Genomic DNA, 15,338 nt, shown 5'->3' with positions numbered 1-15,338 from the left:
AAACAATTTAGTACTATTATTAATTATACAAAGAGCAGAGCTGAGGTATGAAGTTGCGTTACACCTACTCTTTATTAGCTTTATTCTTGTGTTGCCCCCACACTCCGACATTAGCTTTTCCCAATCTTCCCCTTTGATTCACTTTCCTCCGCTGTCTTTTTCCATTCTACTTCATTGCTCAAAATTTCTCCAAATTTCTCTGCATCACCTTCTTCAATGGCGTAGATACCTCACCGATTTGAGCTTCATCAGCTCTCTTTTTAGTTTCCTTTCATCCTTGATGATTATGGCGCCAACTGCCGGATCTTTCTCCACTAAATTTCTTGCTCTTTTACTCCTTATTGTCCATGTCGGCTGCTTCCTTCTAACCTCCGCCGATCACCGCCGCCGCCACCGGAACCAGCCCTCCAAGAAGCGCAGAGTCTCCCCTGTTTCCAGCCCTGCTCCGGCTCCGACGCCGTCGTGTCTCAAGCCACACAAAGCCCTCTCCTCCTCCATTTCATTTCTCAAACGAATCTTCTCCTCCAAAACCTGCAAAATGGCAATCGAAACGACTCGCCCCTCCACTCCGGCCAGGTCGTCGCAGCACTCGATCGTCACGCTGATCCAGCCGGAGATTCAGATTCCGATTCCGCCGTCGGAAACTCCCAACAAGAGTCCTTCCGGCGGAGCCTCTCAGGATTCCGACATGATCACGGCGGAGAATCAATTCTTTCCCCTCCGCAACGACATCTTCCCCTGCACGGCATGCGGCGAGATTTTCCCCAGGCCTCAATTACTCGAGCAGCACCAATCGGCGAAGCACGCCGTGTCGGAGCTCGCCGATTCGGATTCCGGCAAGAACATCGTCCGGATCATATTCGAAACCGGATGGACGAGCAGAGAAAAAAGCCCTAAAATCGTTCGAATCCTCAAAATCCACAACAGCCAGAAGATTCTCTCCCGATTCGAGGAGTACAGAGAGTCGGTGAAGGCCAAAGCGGCGCGGAACGGCGGCGTAAAGCGGCGGGACGAGCGTTGCATCGCCGACGGGAACGAGCTCCTGAGGTTCCACTGCTCCATGTTTCTGTGCGATTTAGGGCAGAATGGGAATTCCAGTATTTGCGGGCAGCAATTCTGCAGCGTCTGCGGTATAATCAAATCGGGATTCTCCCACAAGTTGGACGGAATTTCCACGCTGTCGACCAGCTGGAGGGCACACGTGGCCATCCCCGAGGACGTGGAAGAGGAGTTCAAGTTCATGAACGTGAAGCGGGCGATGTTGGTTTGCCGGGTCGTGGCGGGTCGGGTCGGGTGCGACGCGGAAGAGCCGGAGAAGGATGGCGGCGGCGGCGGATTCGACTCCGTCGTCGGGAGGAGTGGGAGTGGGGCCCAAACCACGTTGGACGAAGAAGAGCTATTGGTCTTCAATCCGAGAGCTGTGCTCCCCTGCTTCGCGATCGTCTACCAAATCTGAGGACTCGAGAGATCGTGCGGTTGCCGTTTAATTGGTTGATTCGATTTTTTTTCTGTCGTTTGATGGTAACATATGATGTGATGTGATGTGTGGTAATGATGATGGATGGTGGTGTTTTAGCCTTTTTTTTTTTCAATGAACTCGTCTGTAAATTATAAATTGTTTATTCGCCCAATTCCGTACCATTTGACTGTGAGTCAAACCTTCACCAACACATAGCATTAGTGTATTAAAGGGTAACGAGGTGAGAAGAGAAATAGTGACTATATAGTATTTACAAGTGCAATAAATAAATATTGAATGCTCTACTTATTTTAGCTCCTGGTATGTTCTTGAGATAATATCAAGACAAAAATGGTATTAGAGATACACTCTCTAATCTTAATAGCAAAATTTTCTCTCCTTTATCGTTGTATTATTTGGTTCCGTAAAATTATGGTACTTGAGACAACACTCATCATAATAAAATTTGGCATTTTCTTTTAAGTCATGTTGTCATTAATTTAGTGATAGTGATTTAATGGTACTCTTGTAAATTTAAAATATAATCTAAGAATTGAAAATTCATTTAAGTGGGTTCAATTATGAAGTTATTACTTACCAAAGTACACAACTTTATTGTAATTTAATGGGTGAAAATCAACCATCGAATTTAAATGATTGATCTTGTAAAGTGTTGTTCGAGAAACCATATTACAAATTTGGGGCAAATTTTCGGCCAGTGAAGTAGGGAAGCCCAGATATGATGGCAATGCGGGCCGTACAGGCCCAAAGTTTATTTTGAAAGACCATTGGGCCATGGGTAACAACATTATGGTCGTTCTGGACTCAACGTAAGGAACTTTATTTTGGCGGCTCTGTAAAAACTTGTACTAAAAAAACAACAAAAACTTTACGATAATATATCATAGAGATGATTGAGCAAATTTGCCTATATATATATATCATCAACTATTTCATCTTTTAGCTACTTAAAAAAATTGCTATAAAAAAAAAACATTATCCAGTCCATTGTGTCACAACATCAACCGCATTTCATATAACATGTTTTTCCATTAAAACACAACAAATGCTTTTATCATTGGCATTCAGATCACCGTTGAAGAAAGATAGCGCAGTCAAACACTGGAAAAGAAGACCATGTAAACTTATATTCTCATATCTCATTAATTACCGTTTTTTTTTTCTATTCAGAGACTGATATTTTGTCAAAGAGGGAAAAAGGAAGAAAGAAAGAATAATTACACTTGGCCATCTGAAAATGGCGCCCACATAGGGTAAAAATCTACACGAGAGAGAGAAAGGAGGAGAGGAAAGAGGAAACTTACAGTTCCATTCCAAGAGCCGCCAAAATCCTGTTTCTGATCAACCATGACGCCTACCATTGCAGCACCATTGAATCCTTTTTTCGATTTCATTATCCTTCCGTTTATTTGTATTTTTCTTTTCCTTTGTTTTTTGGGGGTTTACAAATTTCCCCAATTAGGCGTCTTCAGGGGAGTTGGAAGCGGCAGCGCCAGAGGTGGGGTTGGGGAAGCACGTGTCTTCAGCGCCACTGTTCCATAGAAAATTGGCATAATTTGCAGCGTAAAATGGGCTGGCAGGATCCGCAGAAATGGTCTCGAGGAATGACTCCTCCGCCGCCCACAAATTCTTTCTCACCTTCCATAAGAATGTCGCGTACTTGTTGTACGCCTCTGCGTCATGCGGTTCTATTGCCACTGCCCTCTTGAAGTAATCCTCCGCTCTGTGTAGATTTACACAAATTAAGAAAGTATGGCCATAATATGGAGATAAGAAGAATCGGGATGATAGAAAGGAATTTAAGGCTTCACCTGTCGTAATCATGAGCAACGAGGTAGAGAAATTGAGCGTAATTGGAGAGGAGGAGGGGATTATTGGGGTCTTGGGATAGTCCTGTTTGGTACAGAAGCTCTGTTCTGAAATACTCTGGGTAATCGTCCGCTTCGATCTTCGCCGTCACCGGCGATACGAATCTCCTCATCACGTCTTCATCTATGGCTTCGTTTCTCACTGCAGATTGCATCTGTGACGCTTCTTCGAGAATTGATTTCCATCGAGACAGCTCTTCTTCTTTGATGGTTTCCCCTGAAATGGACTCTTCTTCTGTTGACGTTCCAATTGAGGACAACTGGGAAGCACCGTCTGGTATCACGGTAGAGTAATTGATGGATCGATTGAATCCGTCGCCGTCTGTGCCAGTGGCAATCGGTCGGACCTTTCCGCCGCCGCCGCCATTGCCGCCGATGAAAGTTGTTTTTCCGTTGAAGGTAGACGCTGAAAACGTCTTGATTGTGGAGGAATCAAATTTCTGATGCTTTCGGTTATCGAGTTGAACAACCTCCTCAACCGTCTGCGTTAGAGAAGGGCCGGGAGATGAGGAAGCCGCAATTGCGGAATTGTTTCCCATTGAATAGACTGTGAAATTCGCTAAGAGAATCATCACGTACACCATTAGAGTTGGAGTGTGCGAGAAAACTTGTTGAAATAACCATACAAACGAAGCGTGCATCTCTTTCTCAACTCGGTTCAGAATGCCTTGTAAATCTTCATAAAAGAGGATCTCTCTCAATTTTAATGAATAGCAATGGAGCTCTCGGATCATGAAAACCATGGAGGAGAATGCTTTCTTTACCGAACAATAAGCGGACTCTCTTGCTTCTCTGATTCCTTCGTGCCATTGCATTTTCCTCTTTAAGATTCGAAGAGACAGGGGAAAGTCAACGCTGTTCGCCTTCCGCTCAATATCGTCTGCAATTATTTCAGGTTCTCCGTGAATTTCTGGCCATGGAAGTTCTGATGAAGCCAGTTGAGGTGGTGTGATTTGCATCTGATTTTGTACTGAACAGTCGGCACTATTGAATTCACCAACTCCGGAATCGGAAACCGATTCCATACCCTCGGCGTTCGCATCGATACTGTTCTCAGCGGAGATTTGAAATCTAAGCGCCAAATCTTGAATCTGTTTGGAGAATTCTTCGTCTGAGAAACCATCCAAATTGGCACTACAAGCTCTTCTGATCGTCTGAATTCTTGGCTTAATACCGCAGCAAGAGCGAGACCGTTGAAACTTCGCGAGCGGGATTCCGAGCAGACCTGGTCGACCAAGCGTATGAACGCACCGGCTCGTCAGAGCTCCTCCATCGCTACGGTTCCGCCGCGCCGATGAAGGAGATGAAACTGTGGAGGCTAGGGTTTGCAAGTAACAAGAAGAATGATGAACGATAGGCTGCGACCATTGTAAACACGTCGTAGCTACCTTCACTCCCATTTTAATTCCTCAAGTGAAAGAAAAAAGAAAACAGCAAAAATTTGACACAAGTAGACGAGATCAAATCATCATCATCATCTGCATCTGAAAATGAACAAAACAGAGCGATTCTTCACTGAAATCTCTCAATACAAGCGAAAACTTGGTTAAAATACAATCGAACCCGCAGAATCTTCGCCTTTCCAAGAACCTGAACAAGAAAAACAAAACGAATCAATAAAGAAATTCAACCAATAAACATACTACCTCTCAAACTCTCTACTCGCAAAGAAAATCCAAACACACGTTGTTTCTCTCCAAAAACGGATCAATTACTCAACGAACTATCAGAAAACCGTACAAAAGCGAAATTCACAGACCGAAAACAGAACGGCAGCAAAGATTTGCAGCGGATAATCTGGAAACGAAGCACGACCGTAGCTTCAGCCCTTATGAGTTACGAAGAGGCGTCGCAGAGAGATATAAAGAAGATATATCTTTATATACACACGCAGAAAACAACACGAAGGAGCTCCTCGGCGCTTCTAAATTGGGAAAAAGGGGAAAATAAATTTTAAAAATTAAAAAGAGAGAAAAAAAAAATCTCCCGCTAGCAGCCGAGTAAACAACAACATCAAGATCACGCGGTGTGAATCGCGGGACTTTTACAGTGGGAAAGGGGAATGGGCAGTATCGGTAACCGGTCAGTTTCTTTGGAAAGAAACACTAATGGATGGTGGGGCCGGGTCAGTAGCTACTTTGAAAGGGTTCCGAGAAACCACTCCCTTATCGCTATTTGTCAGCCCAAAGCGGCTTGCTTCACGGGTAATTTGGATCTGTTGTGGCCGCTCTGGACCTGCCACGTGTTTCCCTCCATTAATATTACAGCTCGTAAAACCGTGACACCACCGACTTTCTTGCTTGCTTTCCCTACACGTGTCGGTCAAATAGTGTTGTTTTCTCCCCTTCTTTTAGGATCTTTCTTTTCTGAACCAAATAAATAAAAATCGCTCCTACTCTTTGGCCTTTGGGTGTTTTGGAAACCATAATCATTTTGGTTTTTCTTTTTTGTTTTTTTTTTCCTTTAAAAAATATACCAGTCCAGTCTTTGTAGTTAGATTTGGTGCATATTTTTACTTAGTTTTTAGTGTTTTAACTGATTTGTGAATAAATTTCTAATTTAATTTAAAAAGTATATGATGTTATTGTCCGATCAAAATTAAAATTAAATTTGGAAAAAATGAAGGTATAAAGATTAAAAATTCTCTATTGTTTGGTATTAAAATAAATATTATATCTTTGAATTGGAAGCTATAATAACAAAGAAACCAACAGATGTTTTAAATGTTGTTTTTATTTAATTTCGTTAATATTAAGTAAGCAAATCACGATTGGTTGTCTAATGTATTTGCCCAAAAAAGAAGAAAAAAATTATAAAGATAAAGAAAACGACGGCTTTTCTGTGATTACGGTTGGAAGTCCATTTTCTCGTTTAAATAATTAAGATTAAAATTTTCAGAAGCTTCCATAATCACTTTAGAAAATATGTAACCCAAAAAAATCATGCCTTTTTCTTTATCTAGCTGCACTTTAGAAAATAAATTATGTCACATCGAATATAAAACATTTGTTTAAGTATCGTTAATTTAAAACTTAGGATACCATCTATTAAATTATTTTGAAATTCTGTCGCTTTTTTTTTTTTATGAATTAAATTGATGTGAAAACTTGTGTTGATTGTTTTATTACTAGAGATTGAGTCTAACCTGTTTTTTTTTCTTGGTAGAATATATGATCATTTATACTCTCTCTCTTTTTTAATCGTAGTTAAAATATTATGTTTTGATTTTCAAATTTTCATACAAATTTTTTACTTTCTTCTTAATTTTCGTAGTATGTTTGACATAAATCTTATGTCTTTTGTTTTCAAATGTAGTAGCAGGTTTAATTGATGGGGTTTATTAGAACATAAATATGACGTAAAACTTATGTTGAATGCAATTGAAATTTGAATGAAGAATTAAATTAAAGTTTTATGCAAAGTTAGGAGTTTACTTCAGTGCAACAAAACATTTGAAATACAATATACTAAAATACATAGCTGGTAAATTTTGAGAATAAAAAAATGTAAGTTTTTTTAAACATAAATACACAACAATACAAATTTAGTGAAATTTTGTAGATATATTTTGTGTTGATCACTGAGAGTTTTTTTTTTTTTAATCCCTATTCTCTCTTATTTGTATGAAATATAAGCACACAGAAAATTAATTTATTGTAATTCAAAAAGTCTATATAAAATGTTTAAGATTTTGTAGTTGTATTTTAATTTACCAATTTCCTAAATTATTAGATTTGAAATATATTATATACAAAAAAGTTAACATGTTAAAGAGTCTTTGTAGCTTCACTCCTATCAACATGTTGGTATTACTCTCAAAATATATACTTTTAAATACAACGGAAAAAACAAAAACAGGATTTATTCCCTACGTAAATAATAATTAAAACATTTATAATAGTTAAAATATTAGACTGATTATTTTTATTTTTCGCAAATGAATATTAGACTGATTTTAAAGAATAAACGGAGAAGGAATGAGTTTAGAAAGAAACCAATCTTATGGATTAATTCTTGTGTATTTCCTTATATTAAATGTTTGAAAAAAAGATTAAAAAAAATAATAATAAATAAAAATAAAAAGCCAGCCTCACGTATATATGAACTCATCATATTCATGTACGGCCAAAGTCGAGGATAAGCACGATTGACTATAAATTCACTTTATATCCACAAAAACCTATTTTTCACGTCAGGATAATTATATACTTAATCGTTGACTAATACTCCTTAACAGCCCATCAGGATATTATTTTTATTATTTTTTTGCCTATTGTTTTGTCATTTTTTTATTTGAAAGTAGTGTTTTTTTATTTTTATTTTGACCCAATAATTTCTTTTAATACAACAATTAAGTCGGGAAATTCGAATTCATCAACTTTTGATGATTAATTCTTATTTATTGTTTATTGTAACTTGAAATTATTTGTTCGATGATGGTTTTTTTTTAATATTAAACTTGTTTATTGTTTATTGTTACCTTCACTGTCTCATTTTATTTTGTAAATGAAATGACAAATAATTTTTTCATAACAGGAGAATTTTGTTCCCCTATATTCACAGGAAGTGGGCAGGGTGCTGGCACCTTGCGACCACTCAAGATGTTGTCGCACCCATCGTCTGCAATACATCAAGAAGCATAAAATGTTGGTGGTCTCCATGGATTCTTGGTATTAAGTCATGAGAGTAAATATATACTTAGACATATTACACTTACAAAATAGAAGATGAAATGTAACAAACTATAAGGTCTAATATCTGGAGCGACATATCACTTTCCTACTTTGTCTAAGATGAGGGGGAACCTCCCTCTCGAATCGATCTCTCTCTCCATATATAAGAAAGAGAAGAACCCTAATGAAGGTAAGTCGTGTTTCCCCACACAACTCTTGGTGAGGATTCGACACACTACTCCCAAGCAGACTCTCACTCGTAAGATTATTACTAACCTCTTATTCTTTATGTTTTATACCCGTTTGTTTCTTACTTGAATTCTAACTTAAGCATAGGAATACATTCAACCGATCAGCCCTACATCAATATAAGATTTATATGCATACAAACACCATATTTTTTTAGATAAAGGCATACATGATACCTACATGAACCTCGCTCAAAAATCGGCATCAACAGAGAAAAAAAGGTTAGAAAGGACTAAGGAGGTGGAGTTGGGAACTAAAAGTATATTAAAAATAAGAAAAAATGGCTTTTTGACTGTCGGTTTGAAGCAGTGGATCCGGGCACATAGAACCGCCCAAGCACGTCTTTTGCCATACGTTGTTTTTTGAAAACAAAGGCGTCATTGGCCAAGGCGTTATTTACAAATAAAAATAGAAAATAATAAATAGAAAAAATGTTAGAAAAAATCAAAGGGAAAGATCCAAATTATATGCCTATCTTCCATATCAGTAAGTGAAATTCCATTCAATTAAACGCCAAAAGAATAATTAAAATAAAAAAACCTTTATTCACCATAAAAATGGTATTGCTATTATTTTCGTTATGTTTATGTTATTGAGGGGGCCCTTCAATCAACCACGTACCCTTTCAAAATATTCCCCCTTTTATTTATTTATTTACTAACAAATTTTACTTTTTTTTTTTTTTTTGGTTCGAAGGAACTAATAAAATCTACTTGATTTAGCCCTTTGTTATATGAACTCCACTTTATTTCTAAATTTTTCTAAACCTTGTTTAATAATTATTTTACTTTTAATTTTATGTTTTAAAAAGAGTTTTTTTTTATTATTATTTTACCTATATAGTTTTAATGGCATTTTCAAAATACAGGCTAAATTTTGACAAAAAAAAAATTGTTTTTTGTTTTTGAAATTTGGCCCAAAAATTTTAATATGATTTCGTGACAAATTTACTAATAAGATTATACAAAAACAAGTAATTTTTTTAAAAATAGAAAATTAAATACAAAATCAACTTTTAACTTTTAATTTTTTATCATTGAAAATTTTAAATACTTCATTTTATGACTTTAAAACCATCGCCCGAGTCTATTCAAGCTGAGCTCAATTGGAAAACAAAATAACAATAAATCATATGGTCCTCTTCTTTATTTCTCTCACCTTCCTTCTTCGACAACACATTGCACAACTTTTTGTAGTCATTTTTCTTAGATATAGATTACCTATTCAAAAGGTTTTTTAACCATCACCATCAAAATTGCTTCAATTTTTTAATTGGCAATTTTATTTTTAGATTTAAACCTACCCTTTATTAAAAAAAATTACTGATATCTTAGCCAATTGAATTGATTTTCAATTATAAGCATCAAAGAGAAATAGACAGAAGGTAAAAGCGAAACCAAAAGCAAAAAGAGAGGGAAGCCAATTATGCACATGGCCCTCTAATGCGACACCGACTCCCCGACGCCTATGCTACGCCAATCTCCTTATCTCCTCATCCACTCCCCCATATTTAAAATTACTCTTATGCCTCCCACTTTTATCCATTTTTCCAACTAATTTTATGAGATAATATTTTATTTTGAAAAAAATGTTTAATTTTTATTCTTAAATTTTGATGGGTGAGTCAATTTTAACCTAAACTATCTATTTCATTAGCGTTAGTTTAGCGCGACGATTCGAATCTCCAAATTTTTAACTAGTTGAACTATGCGCATGTTAAACATTTCATCAAACTTATCATTACAATTTATAAAAATGGTTATCCGAAAGCCCAAACTTAGTTATAAAAAAATACTCCAACTTAGTCACGAAACCAAACAAATAGAGGACATCAAACTTAGAAACAACCGAAGAACAAACATTTGCAAAAATTGTATTGTCCACTTAAAAGACGTTGGTAGCCAGTCACAAATTTTAACAATATAAAATTTTAAATGATTGAGAATATTAATCGTATTGCATATTGGAGTTTAGAGTTTAAATTTAGAAATTGAAATTAAAAACAGAAAAAAGGAAAAAATCGTGGGTTATTGGGTGGATTGGATAAGTTGGGGATATTTTGGTCCAAGAATTTGATGCAGCGAAAATATCTTGAGGCAAATGGGAGAAGTTGCCATCGTTGAGCACTGCCCAGTGGACCGCCACTTGTCTAATATTCCAACCGCTTTATGCCACGTCACCCTATAATTTGTATGTTCATAAAATAATAATGTAGATTTCGTATATTGATTTCAAGGGGTAGTTTATGTTGTTTTGTTCCATTTTGTTTCTTTAGAAAATCCCGATTGTTGAGTTACATGAAATTAAGTGCTTAAAAGTTCAAGTATATGGGAGTCGAACCATATCTTAGTAAAATAGGTGTCCATTTATCTTCAATGAAGTCAAATGTTAAATATTTCATTCACGTTTTTTTACCGAAGAAATAGAGTCTATAATAGAAGACCAAAATTTGAATCAAGTTAGCAAATCATTTCTATTTAGCAGTAGTATATGTATATCTTGTTAATTTGAGACTGAATTAAACCTATTCAACTAGTTAATAAATTAATAGTTTTCGTTTTCACACTTCCAATGTTATATATATATATATACATATTTTTTTTTAGTACAACAAGTGAGGATGTGAGATCAAACTCAGAATCTCTAAATAGTTTGAGATATATGTCAATTACCGCTGAGCTATGCTCGCTTTGATTAAAAATAAATAATATTGAAGTTTATTGTATCGCTTTTAAAATGATATCTTAGGGAGTTCTACATTAAAATAAAAAAAAAAGTGTATATGTCTTCTCTTTTCTTTTTTTAAATGTAGTTAGTTAGAGGAAAAGAGACAACATAAGTTGGAGGAGACGCTATCTACTTGTTTCAAATACGACACTACAATTGATTTGAGCTAATTTGAGTGTAGTTCAACAGACAAAACACTTATTTCCACTCAAAGTATCGATGATTGTATCATCTGCTAATAAAAGAATAAAAAAGACTCGAGCTATATAAAAAAAAAAGTATATATTATATAAATTTTATGTATGGTAGGTTTAAGTAATTAATTATGTGTAAAATGGTGGCTACGAGAGGTCTATTCCAATATTTAAATAGTTGTTGATACAAGAGAGAGACGAGAACAACATTTTGCTATTTTGCATGTTCTAGACTATTATGGAAAGTTATTGATTGAAGAAGTGTATAAATGGATTGTGAGTTAAATAATGTCTACATTCTATGGGTATATTTTAGTTTACATTATTTTTTATATATATTTAACAAATTTGTTGTCACTATAGGATACGTGCACTATTATATACTGTAAATACATTTATTTCGTTCTCATTAAAAAATATACATTAATGTTCCTTGCTTCCTTAGATCTACACTATAATTATGAACATTGGAAAACTATTCCACGCATTATTCCTTAAAACATCTGAAAATTAATTTTTATTCAAATTAGTATTTACTTTAAAAACATTTGATTACTGTTGACATGTTATTTTCAATCTTAAACTTTTTCTCATTCTTATGTTAAGAAATCATAAAATATGTAAAAAGGGTGCTTTTGTATTTCAACAATGAGATGAAATAGTGTGTGATTTAATGAGTTGATGGTCATTTCATTCAAACAAAAAATTTTGGCAATTTTCTTTAAAAAAAATGTTAAAAAGTTGCTATTCATGTATAGCCCCAAAAAAGTGTACTTATTGATTATATCCAATGACAAATTGACATATGTGCGCCTCAATTTAACAGTAAAATTGAAAATAATATCCCACTTCATGGTGATGTCAAATTGTTATTAGACCACGTCCTAGACGATAGGGAATTGCTTGAGCCTCTTATTTAAAAGAAAAAAAGGCAAAATACCAATGCCTAAACTATTAGTTATTCAAGTTAATAGTTTTACTTTGATAAAATTAAATCATTAGGATTAAATTTGACTCAACTAAAGAAAAAACAAAATAGCCCTAACTGTGTTTTTTTTAACTGATTTGTAGATTAAAAAAGAACAAAAAAAAAACAGAAGACTTATTTTCAAATCAAATTCTAAATTATTACAACACGGTTTTTTTAACTATTTTTTTTAAATTACATAAAACTCAAAAAAAAAATTCCCAAAATGGACTCGGTGCCCTCTTTCATCCTCTTACAGCCCAACTCAACCATTAATTTAAAGGCCCAGCCGCCCAAGTTCACACTCCACTTCCAGTCCAGCCCACCACGCCTTTTATTTTCAATATTTAAATAATAATAATAATAATAATAAATACAGAAACCCTAATTTGTACCCTCTCAAGAAAAAGAAAAGAAAAAGTTATAACAGATTTTAAACTCATAGCAAAGCATCAAAACTTTACATGAGATTTGTCCAAAGTAATCGTTCATAGTCAATTGGCCTTCGAAACATTTATCACAATAATCTCCATATACTTCCAACAATTTCTAAAGACTTTTTTCCTAAACTGACATCTGAAAAAATAATAAATCAAATATTAGTGAGCTTGTTTTTTTCTTTAAGAAAAAAAAAAACTTTGATTCCAATAGAACAACAAGAAATGAACAACCTAATGGTGGAGGGTAGAAATCACCCTCCCGAGCTCTACATACCTGCTAACTCCTAGGATATGAAACAGTAGTAAAATGTTCCCCATTGAATACAACATGTAATTTGGGACATCTTCTTTAGCCACCTTAATATGATGGTAACTAGATTTGAAATCTATTTTCAAGTAAATCTTTGAACCATGAAGCTCATCTAGCAACTCTTCTGAGAAATTTATCTGGCACTGTTGCATTGTTCAACGCTTTATAATCGACACAAAATTTCCAACTACCATCCTTTTTCACAAAGATTACTGGACTCAAATAAGGGCTGACACTCGGACGTATAATATAGTCAACATCTCACTTACTAACCTCTATTTTTCACCAGTGAAGACTAGTGTATAGATACGAAGAAGGATCAATATCTTGAAGTTTCAATGATTTTTGCTCGGCTTCCTCTGTATCTTTAATCAACTTCAATGGAGAAAGTTTTTGTTCCAATGACCACAAAACGAGAAAGTAACCTGGAGTTCGTGGATGCAGGTGGGCACGTCATTTGTAGTTTCAAGAGTAGTTAACATGAGGTGGAGGATGTTGGCAAGGAAGATAATAAGGGGGAGGTCTTCAATTTGGCCTCGGTCTCTCACAAAATTGGTAAAAAGTAAGCTATGTGACTATCATAGTAACAGTGACCATAAATATTATATCTAGTTGATAAAATTCTCAATAAAAATATTTATAATCACTCAAAAAAGTAGGTAAATAAAACACCCTTTCTTCCTTTACAAGACTATGCAAAACCACGGTAAAGAGGCATCCTCGCTTTGAATATAGGTCATTATTGAAAAAGTGTTGTTAACATAGGCTTGTGATAATCACTATGGAAAAAAAAAAGAGCTATTGTAAATATAATAAAAAAGGTTGGATATGGAATGTAACTCATATGCTAAACGCACTAACATTTGCACTAAGTTACTTATGGATGTATGCATGTGGTCCAGGAATACCTTGGGGTGAACACCCATCCGAACAAGCAGGGTCAATAGTTTAGCACTTAGGCCGTTACATTTAGCAACAAAAAATCTTTAACCCAGCAAAAAAATGTTAAAGTACCTAATGGTTAGTTCTGGGATTGGTAATTATCAAAAGATGTGGCTCATTGGTGAATGTTCCAGGGTGTACCTATTAATATTTATGAGGTTCCACCATGTAAGGTACCTTCTTTTATCAACGTAGGATTCTTAACAGGGCCTCCCAACTATAGCATGAGCATCAGTATATAGTGCAAACTTCAAACTGACCATAAAGGCTTAAATAAAGTTTCAAAATATTTTTAATTTAAAAAATAGATTTTTTTTCTTTAATAAAATATAATAGCTTTTAATAAAGAATAAATTATCAAAATATTTTAAGTTAAAAAATATAAAACAAAAATAAAAAATAAATTTATAGTTTATTAAAAAATATAATTAACGGATATAAAAGTATAAATTATTAGTTTAAATAAAGAATACAATTTTAAAATATTTTTAATTTAAAAAATAGATTTTTTTAAGAAAATACAATAGTTTTAATTTAAAATAAAATTTGAAAACATTTTAGATTAAAAAAATATAAAAAAAACAAAAAAAATAATAACTTGCATTTAATAGGATTCAAACTCTATACCTTCCTTTCAATTTAGGTCATATCCACCACTAAGTCATTAATGACTTTAGAGAAATTTATGACAAATATATTATTTAACCTCAGATAGTGCCCGGATGATTATCCAGGGTTCATCTCAAATTGTGTGAACGTTATTGGATTGAATATTAGCGATAAATAATTTTCAATTTTCCAATGCATTCAAATCATTTAGCCAGAGATCATTTTGCCATGTGTTATATATTTTTAACCTAATCAAAGGGTTGATGTCAAATTGAGTGAACTTTTCGAAGATTAGCGAGGTAGTGATTTGAATTGAACCAGACCGAATTATTGATTCCTTAGCTTACATGACACTCGAGTAGGGAGGAATAATACATTAATGAACCGACCCCACACTCAAATAAGATAAATCCTGATGTCATAAAAGCATGGTTAAGAAAAATCTACAAAATTAATAGTAAGTACCTATATCAACAACGTGCACCTTTAAATATTAATAACTATTATAAAGAATCAAATCGTGTCCTTAAGATACCTTGGGTAAAAAATTTAGTTAATATTATCTCTTTCTAGAGTTTAAATATAGTGTATGACGTCTTTCCACAAGGGACAATTATGCTGAATTGTCTTGTTGGACAAAGTCACTTAAAAAGATATGACTTTATTATAGGTTAAAAGTGCAATATTTTTAAAAGTAGTTGGTAAGTAATCATATTTGAATAATCAATTATTATTATTACTTTTTATAATATCAAGAAAAAATCGTGGAAAAAGAGATAAAACTAGGGTGTAGCAATACAAAGATGTGCAATCAAGGCTTTAAGTGTCGATATCTCAATTTTATTGAAATATCGATAAAATACCAATATCGATAGATAT

General features: G+C 34.3%; 2 protein-coding genes across 2 annotated transcripts; one reads left to right on the top strand and one right to left on the bottom strand.

Moving 5' to 3' along the window:
* Positions 1 to 94: 94 nt before the first annotated feature.
* Positions 95 to 1,773, top strand: LOC148212715 (zinc finger (C2H2 type) family protein). Its single transcript, XM_088120484.1, has one exon. It carries the CDS (start codon positions 281 to 283, stop codon positions 1,454 to 1,456), a length of 1,176 nt encoding a protein of 391 aa, XP_087976610.1. The 5' UTR covers positions 95 to 280; the 3' UTR covers positions 1,457 to 1,773.
* An 809-nt stretch (positions 1,774 to 2,582) lies between these two features.
* On the bottom strand, positions 2,583 to 5,259 carry LOC111017121 (uncharacterized). The gene is made up of 3 exons (XM_022292810.2): positions 5,108 to 5,259; positions 3,292 to 4,938; positions 2,583 to 3,203 (listed from the first exon to the last, which is right to left on the bottom strand). The coding sequence occupies exons 2-3, from the start codon at positions 4,746 to 4,748 to the stop codon at positions 2,939 to 2,941; spliced, it is 1,722 nt and encodes a 573-aa protein (XP_022148502.1). The 5' UTR covers positions 4,749 to 4,938; positions 5,108 to 5,259; the 3' UTR covers positions 2,583 to 2,938.
* Between the last annotated feature and the right edge of the window lie 10,079 nt (positions 5,260 to 15,338).

Source organism: Momordica charantia (assembly GCF_013281855.1).
Source record: "Momordica charantia cultivar OHB3-1 chromosome 2 unlocalized genomic scaffold, Mcharantia_2.0 BLBB01000002.1, whole genome shotgun sequence".
In the NCBI taxonomy this organism is placed as follows: domain Eukaryota; kingdom Viridiplantae; phylum Streptophyta; class Magnoliopsida; order Cucurbitales; family Cucurbitaceae; genus Momordica; species Momordica charantia.
The sequence above is the reverse complement of the archived record's forward strand: the minus strand, read 5'-3'. Positions and strand labels throughout refer to the sequence as shown.

Bases quoted from the DNA above. Each gene is read 5' to 3' on its own strand.
- LOC148212715 (XM_088120484.1), top strand. From the start codon at position 281: ATGATTATGGCGCCAACTGCCGGATCTTTCTCCACTAAATTTCTTGCT.
- LOC111017121 (XM_022292810.2), bottom strand. From the start codon at position 4,748: ATGGGAGTGAAGGTAGCTACGACGTGTTTACAATGGTCGCAGCCTATC. The intron at 3,204-3,291 runs GTGAAGCCTTAA...AAATCTACACAG, and splicing joins GTTGCTCATGATTACGACAG to AGCGGAGGATTACTTCAAGA.